The following is a 20,225-nucleotide window of genomic DNA, read 5'->3' as shown; positions in this document are numbered from 1 at the left end:
TGACAGAAGAGGAAGTACGTCGCTCTTTATCTTAAACTCCAGTTTCTCAAGGAGTCTTGTGGGTGGGCAAGGAGGCTGCATTGTTGTTTGTGAAGTTTGCATAATGCAGAGTCCATTAGTTCTCTTTTCATCAGCATAATTTAAGTGGTGCATTATCATGGTGGACCATATCGAAGTGCCTCAGAAAATGAACTGGGAAATGGTGATGGTGTTCAGGGGGAAGCCCAGATAATGGAGAAGGAAGCCAATCCCGAGGTTATGAGTTCAGCATCAAAGAGGTCCTTTTAATTTAATTTTCGCTATCAGAGTTGAAGGCAAGAGTGTGGAGTCAGCATATCTTTGTATTGCTGAGTTTCCTATTCCAGTTGACAAATTTAGGGCAATGACTCATCCATACTCTCGGTCTTTGGGATGGTACCATTTAACAGAATTACACTGATAGACTTGGCTAGTAAGATTTTCAACTGGTTTCATTAGTGTGGCATTCTGAAATGTTTGTCTCATTTGTATTAGAAGAATCTTGGTAAGACCCAGCATGAATATGGCAAAGATGCCATAATTTGGCAAGTCCAAATACATGTCTAGCAATTTTCTCCTAGTCTTGATTTTATTATATGTATGAAACATGGTCTTACTATCCCTAATGTTAACACCTTCATTTTTCTGTTTCCTGTTTATTTATTAATGTACTTTAGATTGTGGGGTACATGTGCAGATGATGCAAGATTGTTGCATAGGTACATTCATGGCAAGGTTGGTTTGCCGCCTCCTGACACTTATACCTGACATTTCTCCCAAGGTTATCCCTCTCCACCTTCCCTCCCCTAGCCACCCCCAGCAGACCCCAGTGTGTGATGCTCCGCTGTGTCCACGTGTTCTCAATTTTCAACACCCACCTATGAATGAGAACATGCGGTGTTTGCTTTTCTATTCTTATGTTGGTTTGCTGAGAATGATGGTTTCCAGGTTCATCCATGTCCCTACAAAGGACATGAACTCATCATTTTTTATGGCTGCATAGTATTCCATGGTGTATATGTGCCACATTTTCTTTGTCCAGTTTATCATTGATGGACATTTGGGTTTGTTCCAGGTCTTTGCTAGTAAATGCAATAAATTATTCAAATAGTCACATAGATATGACTGTATAGCTGAGTTGGTAATCAGCTCCTCCATGTACTAAAAGTGTTTGTTGCATCATCTTTTAAACGACAACTGAAAGAGGGGTTAAGCTTGCCATTGTCAGCTGCACTGAAGTGAAAATTGTCTGAATGTGAAACTGAAATGCGTAAACCGAAAGGAAGTCTCTGAAATTCTTTGCGCTCATAGCCCAATTCTGTGTGCGATAGATTGCACTGCCGGGTGTAAGAATTCCCCATCTTTATGCGTAGTGTCTCCCACGCTGGCTCTAATCTTGGCCGTGTGACCGGCTTTGGCCAATGAAACAACAGCTAACAGGATGCAAAAACAAAAACAAAAACAAAACACAAACAAACAAAAAACTAGCTTGCTGGAGTGTAAGAGGCCGTGTGGAAGAAATGAAGGCTTGATAGCCAATCATTCATCACTTTGGTTGTCAATCTGCCAGTCATCACGTGTGTGAGTAAGGCATGTCAGATCATCCATTCAACCACAACACATGAATGAAACAAGCCTGGATCTCAAGAAGTGTCCACAGAATCACGAACTAAATGAAATACTTCTTATTTTAAGAAAAAAAAATCAATGGGTAGGGGATGGTTTGTTATACACCCAAGGCCAACTGATATACTTCCCAAGGTGTGCTGGAAGAAATTATTTGCACTCATGTTGTCAGACATCATGGTGGTTTTTTTTTTTTTGAGCCCAGGCTGGAGTGCAGTGCCGTGATCCTGGCTCACTGCAACCTCCACCTCCCAGGTTCAAGCAATTCTCCTCCCTCAGCCTCCTGAGTAGCTGGGACTACAGGTGCACGCCGCCACACCCAGCTAATTTTTGTATTATTAGTAGAGATAGTTTCACCATATTGGCCAGGCTGGTCTTGAACTCCTGACCTTGTGATCTGCCCCCCTCAGCCTTCCAAAGTGCTGGGATTACAGGTGTAAGCCACCGTGCACAGCTGGATTCATCTTTAAAGAGCAAGAACACCACACTTGACCAGGCATGGTGTTATTTAACTTTACCTCCCAACCACAGCTAATTGGAACATGGATTGGTCCATGTGGCAAACAACAACTTATGAGATGGCCAATAAGATAAGTCTACCTTAGAACAGTTCTGTATATTGAACATTGATGAATCTATTCAGTCTGAGTCTTTCTTGGGGAATCTGAATAAGTCCAAGACAGGGACACAGACAGCAGCGTGACTCATGAGCCAATGAATAAATTAAGAAGCAACAAAAGCAGAAGCCATCGGATAGGAAACTCCATTGACGACCTTCCTCTCCAGTCTCTAGGTTGGATATCTCATCTTGCCTTGGTAAAGCAGTGCGGTACACCATCACCATTATCTGTTGCCATCACAGAAACCAGCCCATTTCAAAAACCAACGGAGTAAATGTTCAGCCTAGGAACAGGATGACACGGCATAGTCACTTCTCAAACTTCAACAAGCATTTGACAGAGCACTTTGGGCAATTGTGAAAAACACCTGCTTTCCATCCTTCTGCAACTGCCTCTGAGCATTGAGAGGTTTCCCTGTACGTTCTGCATCACGAGGCACTTGTGTGCTCTGCGGTGAAGCTGGATTTGACCAGTGTTAGCCCTGGAAGAAGAAAAGAGAGCTGGAGCAGCAAGAGATGGCAGTGTTTATTTCTCCAGCTTCCTCTTCCCTGCAGGCATTGCACCTGTGGGCAGTGATTGGGTTTTCTGATGAATTCTAAAGCTTTTTCAGTTCTTATAAATGCTCCCTCCCTTCATGCCTTCAAGACAGTGTGTGGTAAGAGGTCACCCACATGGCTAATCCCAGGTGCCTCACCATCATTTGTTGATTTCCCTTAGTCCTTCCCCCACCTAAATAAGTAGTCCTATCATTGAATTCTGATTTAACTCATCTCAGTGGGTAGCTGCTGCTTCCTATGTCACCAATGAATACACACTTTGGTCCTGATTCTGCTTATTCTAACTTTCTTATCAACTGTCATAGAAGAGAAAACTCTTATTTCAAGAAGAAAATATCATTCTTTGACCAACTTGTGGAACTGCCGCCCAAACACAAATATCAGTTCCTCCTTTGCCGGTCATTTAAAAGGAATTGTTTCTCAACAAACTTCCCATGCCTTGAAATAGTGGTACTCAGTATGTGAATTGACTGGAAACATGGCATAGGTGGTCCACCTGGAAAGAATGGGATATAGGAATCAGTTAGAGCTTAGAGCCTGTGCTCTGTCAGAATGGCAGCCCACCACCATGTCTGGCTAATTTTTTGTATTTTTAGTAGAGATGGGATTTCTCCATGTTGGCCAGGCTGGTCTCCAACTCCTGACCTCAGGTGATCCTCCCTCCTCAGCCTCCCAAAGTGCTGGGATTACAGGCATGAGCCACCGCAGTCAGCCAGTATATCCATTTTTGTTCTCCAAAGATATTGGCATTATAGGCAGGTAACTGGCTAGGCTTGGAGGAGTCAAGGAGACATCTACCCTACTTAGGTATTCATTATTGTTTATTCGGTCTCCCCACCCCACCCATTAGAATCTAAGTCTTTTGAAAAGAAGGACAATGTATGTCTTCTTTAGTATCATAGCCAAAGGTTATAGAGAGTAGAGGCTTGTGAAATATACATGGGATCGATGAATGATTGTGTGCAAAAACCTCTCTAAGCCTCCTTGGTTTGCTCACCTGTGTCTCACGGTAACTGGGCTGGGCCAGAGGTAGTACTTAGGCACTTTTTAAAATCAACTGGGATACACCCTTACAACACGTATGAAACACCTACCTGCATACATGGTTGATATACTTGGAGGTTTTGAAATGTTTTCACTGCAAGAAAGAGAGAAGACAGAATAGTGGCAAGGATTTGTGTCTTCAGCCAACTTAAGTTACAGGGCACTCTTAGAAAAAAGGTTGGTCCCAGCACTTTGGGAGACAGGGGCAGGTGGATCATGAGGTCAGGAGTTTGAGACTACTAGCCTGACCAACATGTTGAAACCCCGTCTCTACTAAAAATACAAGAATTAGCTGGGTGTGGTGGTACATGCCTGTAATCCCAGCTACTCAAGAGGCTGAGGCAGGAAAATTGTTTGAACCTGGGAGGCAGAGGTTGCAGTGAGCCAAGATCATGTCACTGCACTCCAGCGGGCCACAGAGTAAGACTCCATCTCAAAAAAAAAAAAAAAAGAAAGAAAAGAAAAAGAAGGGATAGGAGGAAAGGTGTTGCAGCTGTGCCCCAGCTCTGCGGCCTTGGGCCCCAGGAGACAATGGCAGCATTCTTGGGACTTCACCTGGCCATGGATGACGAATCATCTACCCTATGATTTTTAATGGGGCAGATAACTGAGGAAGGCATTTGGGGGACTTTGATGAGGACATCAAAGAAAGATGGAAGATGTACATCCTGAGCAGTTACCAGACACTACTTCAGCAACACCCACACATGCTTACGGAGGAATTTTTCTGAAAGATGGGGAAGAAGAATGACAACCTGAGATCTTCTGGTCAAAAAGCAAAATACATGAATTCAGGCAATTGTCTTGGGAAGCCCAGTTCTGTAGTGTAGGCAGGTGAAGCTTGAAGGTTCCATATTTTATATAAAATGGATAATATTATCAAAGCTGGGAATTATTAATGAAATAATGCAACAAAAACGATGATACAACAACAATTGAATATTGATTATAAAGATCTAATTTTGTGGGGTAAATATGGCAAGCACTATGATAGAATTTCAAAACAGAAGACATGCCCTTTCCCAAGATAAGCATTAAAAATGTCACCTTTTGACACTTTTCATGTTAAATTTTGTTAGAGACAGAATGCTTGTTGCCAGGTGCCACAAGGAAAAATTAGCATTCAGACAAAAAGTTTTCTCAGCAAGGCAATTTTACTTTCTGCAGATAGGGTGCTCCCATTAGCCATCTTGCCACAAGAGTACAATGAATAAAGGAAAGGCAGGCATATTTATTCCTTATGGAATAAATATGGGTTTAATATTTATTTAAAATATGGGTTTAATATTTAAGGAATAAATAATTATTCCTTATGGAATAAATATGGGTCCTTACTGCTGTGTCTGATCTCCATTGGTTGGAGACAGACCTCACAATCTAAACCAAACCCGATTGGCTAACGACTTAAAACTTTTCTAAATAGGTAAAGACAATGGAGAACAAAGGAAAAGTGGAGGCCGGGCGCGGTGGCTCACGCCTGTAATCCTAGCACTTTGGGAGGCCGAGGTGGGTGGATCACCTGAGGTCAGAAGTTCAAGACCAGCCTGACCATCATGGTGAAACCCCATCTTTAAAAAAAAGGAAAAGTAGAAATTCAAATAAGGAAGGGGCACAGGCTGCAAGCTGGGACATGCCTGTGAGCACATCCAGCACAGATATCTTGGTTAAAGTACAAGGACAGGACATAGAATATACCTTATTATAAGCAAAGAGGAAGAAGGCTTTGAAGAAAGTTAGTCTTTAAAAGAAACTATTATTTCTAACATTTATTATTATTATTATTATTATTTTTTTTTTGAGGCTGAGTTTCGCTCTTGTTACCCAGGCTGGAGTGCAATGGCACGATCTTGGCTCACCGCAACCTCCGCCTCCCAGGTTCAGGCAATTTTCCTGCCTCAGCCTCCTGAGTAGCTGGGATTACAGGCACGCGCCACCATGTCCAGCTAATTTTTTGTATTTTTAGTAGAGACGGGGTTTCACCATGTTGACCAGGATGGTCTTGATCTCTTGACCTCGTGATCCACCCGCCTTGGCCTCCCAAAGTGCTGGGATTACAGGCTTGAGCCACCGCGCCCGGCCCTATTATTATTATTCTTTAACAAGAAGGGAAACTTTGAAGAGGAACTTTTTACTTTCTGCAAATTTAAAAACACTTTATTGAAGTTATATTTGGAAGTATAAAAATTATTGCATTCCAGGCTCAAAAAGTAGAGTGGTCATAGAAAACTATCTTAACTCTTTTAGGAAGAGGAAGGCTTACTGGATTGTCTATGAAGTTTGAAGCATCATTCGAAACAAGAATCTTTTTAATGCAGTTCAAAATCTCATTATAATGAGCCTCAGTCAAGTATCTACGTGACTCATACAACTTTCTTTTCTGTATTTAATGGTCATGGACAGAGGAGTCCACTCTGTGGTGGCCTGCACTCCAACCCCCCATTAGTCCTCATTTTCCTCTCCAGAAGCTGGTGACACACCACTCCTCCATTGTGGGGGCAACACATAGGCAATTATTGCCTGATGCAGGCATGAGAAGGGCTGGGTCCCTTAACTCAAAGTGGGACCAACCCTGAGGTGGGATCACACTTTAGCTCTTCCCTGGGATCTGGCTGCTGTTGCTTCCAGCTGAGACCATGGCCTTGCTCTCCAACTTCCCAACCACTGATTCCCTCAATACATCATGGGCACCACAATCCCCATCTCAGGCTCTGCTTTTTAGGGCACCTGACCTACATCACCTATTGCCATGTTAGAAACAGTAACATTAGTAATAGAATCAGCATGGTTATTGTTACTGGAAACTTAAACCACAGGATTTGATTTGGGTGATTCTGCAAAAACATGATGTTATTTATAAAACCAAGAGTGGTCACTTCGGGAGGCAGAATGTCGCAATAATGTTCTGTTGCTGTACAGTAAATTGTCACATTCTCTTTTCCAGATGTATGCGTTCAACAAACATCATCAACCCAATCAGTGACCCCAATCTCCTGCTGGGTAATACACTTACCGAGATAAATCAGACAAGGAACTCATCACTTATCTGATTATGATCCAACATGCTGAGCATTACAAATAAAAGATCAGTAATAACTTTGGCATAACGAAACAGAAATGTTAAGTCAGGAGGTAACCAGATGGCTTAAAACTGATGATGTAAAGCTTTGCTATGAGCGAAAATTAAATGAACTTCAAATTAGCTGGGCGCAGTGGCTCATGCCTGTAATCCCAACACTCTGGGAGACTGAGGTGGGTGGATCACTTGAGGTCAGGAGTTTGAGACCAGCCCGGCCAACATGGCGAAATCCCATCTCTGCTTGTAATACAAAAAGTAGCCGGGCATGGTGGCAGGCGCCTGTAATCCCAGCAACTCGGGAGGCTGAACCCCAAGAATTGCTTGAACCTGGGAGGTGGAGGTTGCTGTGAGCTGAAATTGCACCGTTGCACTCCAGCCTGGCAACAGAATGAAACTGTGTCTCAACAAATAAATAAATAAACAAACTTCAAATTACTATCTTTTCTGTTAGAGATAGAGACAGGGTCTTGCTCTGTTGTCCAGGCTAGAATGAAATGGCATGATCATGGCTCACTGCAGCCTTGACATCCTGGGCTCAAGCAATCTTCCCACCTCAGCCTCCAAAGTAGCTGGGATGACAGGTGTCCACCACCATACCTGGCTACTTTTTTTTTTTTTTTGGTAGAGACAGAGTTTTGCTATGTTCCCTGGGCTGGTTGTGAACTCCTGGGCTCAAACAATCCTCCCTCCTAATCATTCATCACTTTATGAGTTGCCAGTCACCACCTGTGTGAGTAAGGTGTGTCACATCATCCATTCAACCAGCACACTTGGACTCCCAGAGTGCTGGAATTATAGGTGTGAGCCACTGCCTGGCCAAAGTACTATATTTCTAATGATGTATTTTTTACAGTTTGGGAATGTTTGAGCAGCTTCTGTATAGTCATAAATGTTTTTCTTCAGTCAGACAATAAGAAAGACATATAAGCTTCTTTCCAGTGGTAACTCACTACTGATTTTAAAAGCACTTCAATAGTAGAGTGTTTAAGTTGCAGCTTGAAGATGTTTGTCGCAGTGTTATATACAGTAGTGAAAAGTTGGAAATGACACAAGCTGATGTTCAGTACGCTATGACACAGGTACACTAGAGGTTACCAGGCAGCCATCCAAAAACAAGTTCTAAAAGGGTTAATGAGTTGAAAAGATATTCATATTATGACAAGCAGAAAAAAGAAATATTAATATTTCAATATATATAATACATATGTAGTTAATGGTTCATTTTTTTCCCAGAAGTTGATTTTGAAGATATTATTGATGAATTTACTTCCATTAAAACCAGGAAAGCACTGGGCATAGTGGTGTGCACCTGTAATCCCATGTACTCAGGAGGCTGAGGTGGGAGGATGGCTTGAGCCCAGGAGGTCAAGGCTGCAGTGAGCCAAGATGACGCCACTACACTCCAGCCTGGGAAACAGCAAGAATCTGACTCCAAAAATAATGAAAAAGTTATTTTAAAATCTTACAAAAATTTAAACACAAACAGGAAATTAAAATTTTAATAATTTTGGTTTGGGGATACATAAAACATTTAAACAATGTTTTAAATTCTAATATACTTTCCAGTTTTTCAATATTTTTTCAACTAATGTTTTGGGATGCAAACCGTGTTGTACACGGTCAATAAATATTTCATGAGTGAATGGATCTGTATTTTCTTGCACACCATAAATTGTTCAGATTATAAGAAGGCAAACTTACTTCATGTTGTGTTTATGGGATTAGAGAACCATGCAGTTTGTACTGCGTCCCCTGTCTCCCTCTAGTGGAGATGAATGAGACCACAGGGGTAAAAGAATGGCAAGTGTAGTTTGATGATGCTAAGAAATCTAACTCCCTGGCCAGGCATTACAGGTGGCTGACACCTGTAATACCAGAACTTTGGGAAGCCAAGGTGGACAGACCACTTGAGGTCCGGAGTTCGAGACCAGCCTGGCTAACATGGTGAAACCCCCGTCTCTACCAAAAATAATGATTTTTAACTAATCCATAACAATTGTGCAAATTTATGGGGCACAGCTGGGATTTACATATACATACATATAATATGTAATGATTCAATTGTTGATGGTCATAATGTGACCTCTGTTTGTCTTCTTAGTTTAAACGAATTTAAACAAGAGACGCATAGCAAAGAAGATGCAGCAGAGGGTAGCCTATTGCAAAGGAAAAGGAATATTTTGAAAGTTAACAGACGGGGCCCAGTGGCTCACACCTGTAATTCCAGCACTTCGGGAGGCTGAGGAGGGCAGATCACCTGAGGTCAGAAGTTTGAGACCAGCCTGGCCAACATGGTGAAACCCTGTCTCTACTAAAAAATAAAAAAATTAGCTTGGTACCTGTAATCCCAGCTACTCAGGTGGCTGAGACAGGAGAATCACTTGAACCCAGGAGGTGTGGGTTGCAGTGTGCTGAGATCGTGCCATTTCTCTCCAGCCTGGGAGACAGAGCAAGACTCCAACTCAAAAACCAACAAATAATAATAATAATAAATTCTTTCCTCACCAGACAGTCAAATGACCTCTGCTTAATGCTTTCCAGTGACAGGAAGTCATCCCCAAAGCAGCCTGTTTGATAGATAGATAATAGATAGTTAGGGCCAGACGCAGCGGCTCACACCTATAATCCCAACACTTTGGGAGGCTGAGGCGGCAGACCACCTGAGGTCAGGAGTTCCAGACCAGCCTGGCCAACATGGTGAAACCCCCGTCTCTACTAAAAATACAAAAATTAGTTGTGTTTGGTGGTGGATGCCTGTAATCCCAGCTACTTGGGAGGCTAAAATATGGGACAAGAAATATTTAGTATATACCGCTATTAAAAATTATTTACTGCTTATGAGAAATTCAAATTTCACTGGCCATCTGGGATTTTTTTTCTTTGCTCTACATCTGGCAGCTGCAGGGATTAGAACACAGGGAGATGCCGGCTAGTCTGCATCCGAGCCTGAGCCACCACATCGTCTACTTCATACATCATGGAAAAAACTATGATACAAACAGGATTCGAAATATAGAGTCACTTTAAATGGATGGTCACATCTAATACATGTGCCAGAACCATTATTTTGGATATGAAGAAAGAAGTATATAGTTTTCATGCATGGGAAATGAGTATTCTACTTGCTCCCATTAACCAAGATGAAACAAAATATTTCAATAATATGAATTTGGAGGGAAGCCTGCCCCAAGTCTTTCATTTATAGGTTCAGATATGCCTCCAATAAACACTACCTGGGGGAAAAAAGTCTATTTTTTACATTTTATTTTTATTTATTTATTGAGACAGCGTCTCACTGTGTCACCCAGACTGGAGTGCAGTGGGTGATCTCAGCTCACTGCAACCTCCGCCTCCTGGGTTCAAGTGATTCTCTTTCCTCAGCCTACCGGCTAGCTGCAGTTACAGGCGCCCACCACCACGTCTGGCTAATTTTTGTATTTTAAGTAGAGATGGGGTTTTGCCATGTTGGCAAGGCTGGTCTCGAACTCCTGACCTCGGGTAATCCACTCACCTCGACCTCCCAAAGTGTTGGGATTACAGGCATGAGACACCACACCTGGCCTATTTTTTACATTTTAAATCAGGCAATTATACAATATCAAACATCTATAGTCCAATCACTCAGAATGGACAATTACATTTTGTTATATTCACTTTGAGTCTTTTTTTTTTTTTTTTTTTTTAAGACAGAGGCTTGCTCTGTTACCCAGGCTAGAATGCAGTGGCACGATCTCAGCTCACTGTGACCTCTGCCTCCTGGGTTTAAGCAGTTCTCCTGCCTCAGCCTCCCAAGTAACTGGGATTACAGGTGTGCACCACCACTCCCAGCTAATTTTTGTATTTTTAATAAAGACTGGGCTTCGCCATGTTGGCCAGGCTGGTCTCCAACTCCTGACCTTGTGATCTGCTAGCCTTAATCTGCCAAAGTGCTCACTTTGAGTCTTTTAAAAATAACATTTCACAAACAAGTAGTCTCTCGTTGGCTCCCCAGACAGTCTAATTTCTCTCCTCCATGTTTCCCAGAGCAGGCAAATATCATTATTTATTTGGTGTATATACTTCTACTCTGAATTTCATACACATACATTATATACATCCAAATACATATTAATAACATCTAAGCATATATTCATATGCAAAGCACATTGCCTAGCATTGTTTAATGAATTTACATTTTTACATATATACAAAACACGTGTGCTTATTACGTTTGATCCTACTTTTCTGTTAAATTGTTCTTTAAACATGAATGCAAGTGGGTGCAGTGGCTCACGCCTGAAATCCCAGCACTTTGGGAGACTGAGGCAGGCAGATCACCTGGAGTCAGGAGTTTGAGACCAGCCTGGCCAATAGGCTGAAGCCCTGTCTCTACTAAAAATACAAAATTAGCTGAGTGTGGTGGCGGGTGCTTGTAATCCCAGCTACTCAGGAGGCTGAGGCAGGAGAATCTCTTGAACCCAGGAGGCAGAGGTTGCAGTGAGCCAAGATTACGTCACTGCACTCCAGCCTGGGTGACAGATCCACACTCCGTCTTTAAAAAAAAAAAAAAAAAGATGGATCCTCTGCTGCTGGGTACCGAGTATCAGCTTGGCTGGAGAGACCCTCACCCAGGCGGCACTGAAGGACCTGAGAGGCAGACACCCAGATGGAACGGCAAAGTGGGACTATCCGAGGGGCCAGGAGCCTTCCAGCCTGAGAACCTCAGAGACTGACAGCATTCCAGGCTGAAGACCCCAAGAAGATTCTGATCCACGTATTTACTCTCTTCTGAACAGGTGATTATTATTAACGTATTCTGTATTTTCTCATAACTCAAAAATTTACCAAGTAGGCAGCTGTTACCCACTTACCACTGATCATAGACAAACTAAAAGGTGTTCTCCATGAGGGAGCCATGGGGGCAGGGTCAGATATCTCGAAGAATTGTTGTAACCGGTGTGTGATTTTTTTTTTTTTTTTTTTTTTTTTTTTTTTGAGATGGAGTTTCGCTCTTGTTACCCAGGCTGGAGTGCAATGGCGCGATCTCAGCTCACCGCAACCTCCGCCTCCTGGGTTCAGGCAATTCTCCTGCCTCAGCCTCCTTAGTAGCTGGGACCACAGGCATGCGCCACCATGGCCAGCTAATTTTTTTTTTGTATTTTTAGTAGAGACGGGGTTTCACCATGTTGACCAGGATGGTCTCGATCTCTTGACCTCATGATCCACCCACCTCGGCCTCCCAAAGTGCTGGGATTACAGGCTTGAGCCACCGTGCCTGGCCCCCAGTGTGTGATATTTATACATTGTCCTGCCACTTTTGAATGCCTGACATGGTTTTCCACTTGGAGTGAGGGGTGGCTAGGTTTTTCCTTGCCATTGTTCTCAGCAAACAATATATTCTATCATACACTCAGCATTCATCAATATTCATCTCAACAGCTGGGAATCTAATTCCCTATATTATCATTCATAGCCAAACACATAGCAATTACTTGTTTGCACCCAGCGTTCTAACTACAAGAAGAGAATAGGGGAAGTAGGTTTTTGTAAGAGCATGTGCTGAGGCGCACACCCCCACAGAGCTAAGCAATCTAGTCTCAGAGATAATACCCATCCTTGTCCAAGTAATGAGGAACAACCGGATAGCACGTAATTAAAGCACCACATTTGATGATGCAGATCATTTAAGAAACGTGGGAGGCCGGGCGCAGTGGTTCACACCTGTAATCCCAGCACTTGGGAAGGTCAAGGCGGGCAGATCACTAGGTCAGGAGTTTGAGACCAGCCTGATCAACATGGTCTCTACTAAAAATACAAAAATTAGCCAGCCGTGGTGGTACATGCCTGTAATCCCAGCTACTTAGGAGGCTGAGGCAGGAGAATCGTTTGAACCTGGGATGCAGTGAGCTGAGATCATGCCATTGTACTTCAGCCTGCATGACAGAGCAAGACTCTGTCTCAGAAAAAAAAGAAAATCCACATAAAACTTCTGACTTCCCTAAAACTTTACTAATAGTTGCCTATTGACCAGAAGTTCTCCCAAATATATGCTTGATTAGCACATATTTTGTATGCCGTGTGTGTTATATACTATATTAATACAATAAAGTAAGCTAGAGAAAATAAAATGTTAAGAAAATCATAAGGGCCAGTTGCTGTGGCTCACGCCTGTAATCCCAGCACTTTGAGAGGCCAAGGAGGGAAGATCACATTAGGTCAGTTTGAGACTAGCCTGGCCAACGTGACGAAATCCCATCTCTACTAAAGATATAAAAATTAGCCAAGCATGGTGGCAGGTGCATGTAACCCCAGCTACTTGGGAGGCTGAGGCAGGAGAATTGCTTGAACCCAGGAGGTGGAGGTTGCAGTGAACTGAGAGCAAGCCATTGCACTGCAGCCTGGGTAACAAGAGTGTACTGAAGCCTGGATAACAAGAGTGAAACTCTGTCAAAAAAAATGAAAGAAAGAGAGAAAGGGAAGGAAGCAAGGGAGAGAGAGGAGAAAGGAAGGGAAGGAAGAAAGAGTAAGAGAAAGGAAATAAAGAGAAAAAATTTCTAAGGAAGAAAAAATATGAAGCAGATCATCATAAAAGTCTCCATCGTCGTCGTCTTTAGGTTGAGTAGACTGTGGAGGAGGAGGAAGGGGAGGAGCTGGTCTTGCTGTGTCAGGGGTGGCAGACATGGAAGAAAAATCCATATATCAATAGGTCGATGCAGTTCAAACTCTTGTTCAAGCGCGAACTGTAACGACCTTGTTGGTTTCTTGTGTAAGCATTTTTGGCTTAAAATCTATTATATCTAATATTGGCAAAGCCATCCCAGCTCTCCCAAGTGTATTCTGTATAGTTTTTAGCTATATTTAGTTCCTACTTTGGGGATTGAGCTAATATCTAAAATTTTAAAAAATCCGGTTTGACTCGATACTGACTTATCCAGTGTTTTTCCCTATGGCCAAACCTACTGCTAGAGATGCCTCAAAGGTGGCGTCAGGGGAGGTTCCTCAAGGGGCTATCCCAGACCATCTCAAGATGACATCAGTTGGGATTTCAAGACAGAAGAACCTGAAGGATGCCTCTAGGATAATCCATCCCAAGTATTTATTAGGGGGAACTTACATCCAGAGTCCTCGTGATGGGCAGCGAGAAAGGAGATGTGACACCAGGCCTGTCTTTAACAAGAGGGTCGGGTTTTGGGGTTTGTGTGAATATTCAAGGAAACTGAGGGAGGAGCTAGTTTCTACGTGTTCAGCAGCGTGTTGATACTCCACCTCCTAGGTTCAAGTGATCCTCCTGCCTCAGCCTCCATAGTAGCTGGGATTACAGGCATGTGCCACCACGCCCAGTTAATTTTATATTTTTAGTAGCGACTTGATTTCTCCATGTTGATCAGGCTGGTCTCGAACTCCCGACCTCAGATGATCCACCCGCCTCAGTCTCCCAAAGTGCTGAGATTACAGGTGTAATAAACGTCTCCCTCTCTGCCCCACAGAACCAAATTTCTCATCACAATTGTGTAGGGCAACATCCTACACAGCTTGGTCCATGCCTTGGAATGCTCCCTGACACCTTCTAGAGCCCAGAGTACCTCTAATCGTACAGTGGAGAATAGACAGCTAGCCAGGTCATAGAGCAGTCAAGGACCACTGTGTTTTCTCAGTCAGGAAAAAGGAAAGTAGCTGGAGGCCAGGTGCTGTGGTTTACGCCTGTAATCCCAGCATTCTGGGAAGCCAAGGCAGGCAGATCATCTGAGGTCTGAAGTTTGAGACCAGCCTGGCCAACTTGGCAAAACCCCGTCTCTACTAAAAATACAAAAATTAGCCATGCATGGTGACAGGCACCTGTAATCCTAGATACTTGAGAGGCTGAGGCAGGAGACTCACTTGAACCCGGGAGGCAGAGGTTGCAGTGAGCCAAGGTCACGCCATTGCACTCTCCAGCCTGGATGACAGAATGAGACTGTTTCAAAAAAAAAAAAAAAATGATGGGGAGCCAGACTTGGTGACTCATACCTGTAATCCCAGCACTTTGGGAGGCCAAGGCAGGAGGCTCACAAGGTCAGCAGTTCGAGACCAGCCTGACCAACATGCATTCCAGCCTGGGCGGCAGAGCAAGTAAAAAAAAAATTGTGTGTGTGTGTGTGTGTGTGTGTGTGTGTGTGTGACTTCAAATATATATATATGACTACAAAACTAAATGATCCTTCAGCATAGATTAATAATTTCTTGGTTAAAAGTTATATTTTATAAAAACAACAAAAAAATTAACTTTGGTGTTCTATGTTCACCATTTGGGTGACAAGTACACTAGAAACCAAATCCATATCGGTAAGCAATATATTAATAAAATGGACAAATACAGGTACCCCTGAATCTAAAAAATAAAAATGTAATTTAAAAATAAAAATTTGTTGCATTAGCACTTTTTTATAAAAAAATTTTTAAGTAAAAAAAATAAAAATTTATATCTTCAAGGTTTTTTGTGTAAAAAATAAAAATTTAATGTTAAATTATGTAACATAACCATTTCACTTAAAACTTCTGCAATGTAATTTCATCTTTTAGACTTATTTAAAGTTAAACTAGAATTTAATAGAAAAACTAATTAAAATCAGGCTGGTCACAGTGGCTCACACCTGTACTTCCAGTACTTTGGGAGATCGAGGAGGGTATATCATCTGAGGTTGGGAGTTCGAGACCAGCTTGACCAACATGGAGAAACCATGTCTCCACTAAAAATACAAAATTAGTGGGACATGGTGGCACATGCCTGACATCCTAGCTATTCAGGAGGCTGAAGCAGTAGGATCGCTTGAACCTCGGAGGCAGAGGTTGTAGTGAAGTGAACCAAGATCATGCCATTGCACTCCAGCCAGGGCAACAAGAGCAAAACTCCATCTCAAAAAAAAAGAAAGATAAACTAATTAAAATCCTGGTAAACAGAAATCGAGGTATACAATGACATGTAAAGGTCTCCCTCTCTGTCCCAGGAGACCAAATTTCTTACCACAAAACCATCCACTTTTTACACCTGTTGCCTTTAAATGCTTTTAATAAAGAATAGGTGAGGAAGGAGAAAGTGTGACAATTCATAGTAGCAAAGAGGACGGGCATTAAAAGATAGGGACCTAAAACCCAGGACTGTCACCGCTGACTTCCCTCACCCGGAGCCACACCCCACAGCTTCTCAGCGCCCCCTCCTCTACTTCATCTACTCCTCAGCATGTCTGTCTGCCTCCTTGGCCAGTCTGTCAGTCTGCAAGGCCTTGGCCAGTCTCTCCCTGGCTTTCTTCACCTTCCGGGCTTGTCTCCGGATATCTGCTTGAGTCACCAATTGGCCAGAGAGGGGCGGTGGGAGCTGACAACCCACTCCTGGGGGAGCCCCTACTCCAGCTGGAAGCTGCCCAGGGGTGGGCTCAGGCCGGCCGTGTGTGAGCTCAGCACCAGCTCTGTCCAGAGATCCCCCAGCCATGCCCGGATCAAGAACACTTAAGATGCTGTCCAAATCCAGTGGACTTGCAGAGCCTTCTCCTTGGCTGCTGCAGGGGGGCAGGGCCTGCATTCTCTGGTAGGCGCAGAGCTGCCGTGGCTTCTCCAGCTGCTCCTCGCCTATTTTGTGTCTGACCTGGTTGTCAGGATGAGACCTGATCTTTGTCACTGGCTTCCGGAAGATACAGCTAGTGAGTCTCATGGGGAGGGCAGCCCTGGCAGCTCGTCTTCGATGGGCCTTGGCCACGTGGATATCTCGTTTCTTCTGTAAGGCCCAGGGTATCATGCTTCTTTTGAGCTTCCCCTTTCAATAGAAAAGAAAATGTGAAATTTCATCCAAATGGAAGCTGGAAAAGATCAGCTCTGGGGGCTTCTCTCAGCTCAGTGCAATCTCCCCACCAGCCTCTCTTTCTGGGGAAATGGGTCTCAGATGACACCATCCATCCTCAGCACCTGCAGGGTTTGTTGAACTCAGATCTCTGGACCTGAACCCTGTGAAGTCTAGGATGGACCCAAGAGTCTGCATTTCTCCGTGTGATGCTGATGCTGCTGGCAGAGGCTCCAGGCATCAACACTGGGTCCTGGGACCTCACTGGGCTGATGTGAGCCAAGGACCAAAAGCTCAAAGTCATGACCCAGGGCCAATTCCAGACCATATTCCTGCTCACCCTCCTCAGAGGACCCCCTCTCTTCTCTTCCCTGCCACTGTCAGCTACACACATGCTGGTGCCTCCTGACCCATCCCCAACAGGACACTGGGATCCCGGAGTTCCCTGTTACCCAAGACCTCAGGTTTATCTGTATCTATTTTGCTGTGCTTCAGGACACATCATTTTCATAGCTCCTTGACTCCCTGGTCTCCAAAGAAAATCGTGCACTCTCCAACCCTTAAATACTCACTGCCACACCCAGATCCCATCTTCACCTGAACTCCTGCTCATGAAGAAAAACCTCAGCACACCGTGTTTCCTTTCTGTTTCTAATAAGTTCAATTAACTAGAATTATACGATGAGAGACTGTTTTGATGACATGCTGCAAAAGATGATGAAGTGCTCCCTAAGATTTGAAATCCATTCTTGCTCTGTCTCAAATTGGAAGACTGTGGTTTCATGAAGCTGTTTGAACCACAAACTTCATCAGTGCACTTTTCATTTTAAAGCCTTCACTTCTGTCCTTCTCATTTCATTTCTGTTGTTCTGGGCATAAAGATTAATACTACCCCTTACACTACCCAAGATGTTCCAGTTTGGAGGGAAAATTATTTACTCCCCTTAGTTACAGGGCACCTATGATGTGCCAACCTGTGCAGAAAAAACTCTGCTCTAGAAATAAACTTCATCAGCTCTTTCCCATCTTGCAAGATGGCGGGTGAAAAAGTTGAGAAGCCGGATACTAAAGAGAAGAAACCTGAAGCCAAGAAGGCTGATGCTGGTAGCAAAGTGAAAAAGGGTCACCTCAAGGCTAAAAAGCCCAAGAAGGGGAAGCCCCATTGCAGCCGCAATCCTGTCCTTGTCAGAGGAATCGGCAGGTATTCCCGATCTGCCATGTACTCCAGAAAGGCCATGTACAAGAGGAAGTACTCAGCCGCTAAATCCAAGGTTGAAAAAAAAAAGAAGGAGAAGGTTCTTGCAACTGTTACAAAACCAGTTGGTGGTGACAAAAACGGCGGTACCCGGGTGGTTAAACTTCGCAAAATGCCTAGGTATTATCCTACTGAAGATGTGCCTCGAAAGCTGTTGAGCCACGGCAAGAAACCCTTTAGTCAGCACGTGAGAAAACTGCGAGCCAGCATTACCCCCGGGACCATTCTGATCATCCTCACTGGACGCCACAGGGGCAAGAGGGTGGTTTTCCTGAAGCAGCTGGCTAGTGGCTTATTACTTGTGACTGGACCTCTGGTCCTCAATCGAGTTCCTCTGCGAAGAACACACCAGAAATTTGTCATTGCCACCTCAACCAAAATTGATATCAGCAATGTAAAAATTCCAAAACATCTTACTGATGCTTACTTCAAGAAGAAGAAGCTGCGAAAGCCCAGACACCAGGAAGGTGAGATCTTCGACACAGAAAAAGAGAAATACGAGATTACAGAGCAGCGCAAGATTGATCAGAAAGCTGTGGACTCACAAATTTTACCAAAAATCAAAGCTATTCCTCAGCTCCAGGGCTACCTGCGATCTGTGTTTGCCCTAACAAATGGAATTTATCCTCACAAATTGGTATTTCAAATGTCCTAATAATCTAATTAAATAACCAAAAAAAAAAAAAAAAAAAAAAGAAATAAACTTCATCAAGTCACCACTCCATTGATTTTCATCTTGGTGAAAAGGAAGACATAATAAGCACACTAAAAACAAATTTCTGATTGTTGGAAACATATGCTTGGTGCCGCAAAGAAAAGTCAGCACTGAGACAAAGGATCTCTCGGCAAGGCAATCTTTACTTTCTGCAGAAACGGTACTGTCATGGCAAGATGGCTAACAGGAGTACCCATTCTGCAGAAAGTAAAGATTGCCTTGCTGAGAGATCCACTGTCTCAGTACTGACTTTTCTTTGTAGCACAGAGCATCTGTTTCCAACGGGATAGAATATCAGACATATTTAAGTTCCGTAATGAACAAGAAGGGAGAGACAGGGATGGAGGGGGGAGAAAGGGAGAAACAGAAAAGAAAAATTCACTACAGTGAATTGTGACAGTGAGTTTAGGGAAGGACTAGCTAATCAGGAAATTTTACCAGAGAACTATTTTTTAAAAAGGGACCAAGCAATTTCTGGTTCAAGAACTTTCCAGAGAGGGAGATAATTTGAAGAGTACAAGGCTAAATAATACTTCTTCCCCTTCCTAGTGATGTTAGATTAAAAAAAAAAAATCGGAGCTATTATTCCCATATAGCTTCATGGGGAAAAATGAGAATACCTTAAATATTATTCAACAGTTATTAACACCTAGGGTATAACTTTCCACCACATAGCATCTAGTTTTAAGAACAACTCCCTGCTAACTGCCAAGATGTTTTACAGGAAGAAAAAGGACACAAATGGACATTCTTGTGGTCAGTAAGGATCCCATACTCACCAGAACAGGCGGGTTTGGAAAAGATCTGGACCCAGGCTCTCCCATGGCTGTTGAGTTTCTCCTGCTGATCCCACTCCTGAGATGCAGACAGCCCCTGGCTTGCTGAAAATGCAGTGACTTCTGCCTCTGGTTCCCCTTTTATATAGGGAGGGAGTGATAATGCAATTAGTGGCTAATCCACAGGGAACACCCTGTCTCCACCCATTGGAGTTGAGGCATTTCTAAATCCTTATATGGAATCCATTGTGGTGTTACCAATATAGACTGTTAGTAGAAAATAATTTAATATGTTTTGGTGTGTGTGTGTGGGGGGGTGGTACTTGCAGTTAATATCAGCATTTTGGATATGTTTCCCTTTTCTCCCATTCTTTCAAACATCTTTGAAAGCATTCTATAGAAATAGGGATGGAATTGTCTATGTACGTAAATTTTCATGTCATATTTGATTTAGTAACAAAAATTAAAGACAATGTAAATGTTCATCCATGCTGGGTATGGTGGCTCACATCTTTAATCCCATCACTTTGGGAGGCCAAGGTGGGTGGATCACCTGAGGTCAGGAGTTTGAGACAAACTTAGCCAACATGGTGAAACTCTGTCTCTACTAAAAATACAAAGATTAGTCAGGTGTGGTGGCAGCCAACCTGTAATCCCAGCTACTTGGAAGGCTGAGGCAGGAGAATCGCTTGAACCTAGGAGGCAAAGGTTGTAATGAGCCGAGATTCCACCATTGTACTCCAGCTTG

General features: G+C 43.2%; 1 protein-coding gene and 1 pseudogene across 2 annotated transcripts; one reads left to right on the top strand and one right to left on the bottom strand.

The window, feature by feature from the left end:
- Positions 1-15,946: 15,946 nt before the first annotated feature.
- LOC101028660 (methyl-CpG-binding domain protein 3-like 2B) lies at positions 15,947-19,525 on the bottom strand. Its single transcript, XM_074385737.1, has 3 exons — positions 19,481-19,525; positions 16,130-16,707; positions 15,947-16,064 (listed from the first exon to the last, which is right to left on the bottom strand). Exons 1-3 carry the CDS (start codon positions 19,523-19,525, stop codon positions 16,043-16,045), a joined length of 645 nt encoding a protein of 214 aa, XP_074241838.1. The 3' UTR covers positions 15,947-16,042.
- Positions 17,747-18,670, top strand: LOC120362751 (large ribosomal subunit protein eL6 pseudogene; annotated as a pseudogene). Its single transcript, XR_012513480.1, has one exon. The product of XR_012513480.1 is annotated as a large ribosomal subunit protein eL6 pseudogene (transcript).
- Positions 19,526-20,225: the final 700 nt, after the last annotated feature.

Source organism: Saimiri boliviensis, chromosome 14 (genome assembly GCF_048565385.1).
Source record: "Saimiri boliviensis isolate mSaiBol1 chromosome 14, mSaiBol1.pri, whole genome shotgun sequence".
Taxonomy (NCBI): Eukaryota; Metazoa; Chordata; class Mammalia; order Primates; family Cebidae; genus Saimiri; species Saimiri boliviensis.
This window is presented reverse-complemented; position numbering and strand designations above follow the sequence as displayed.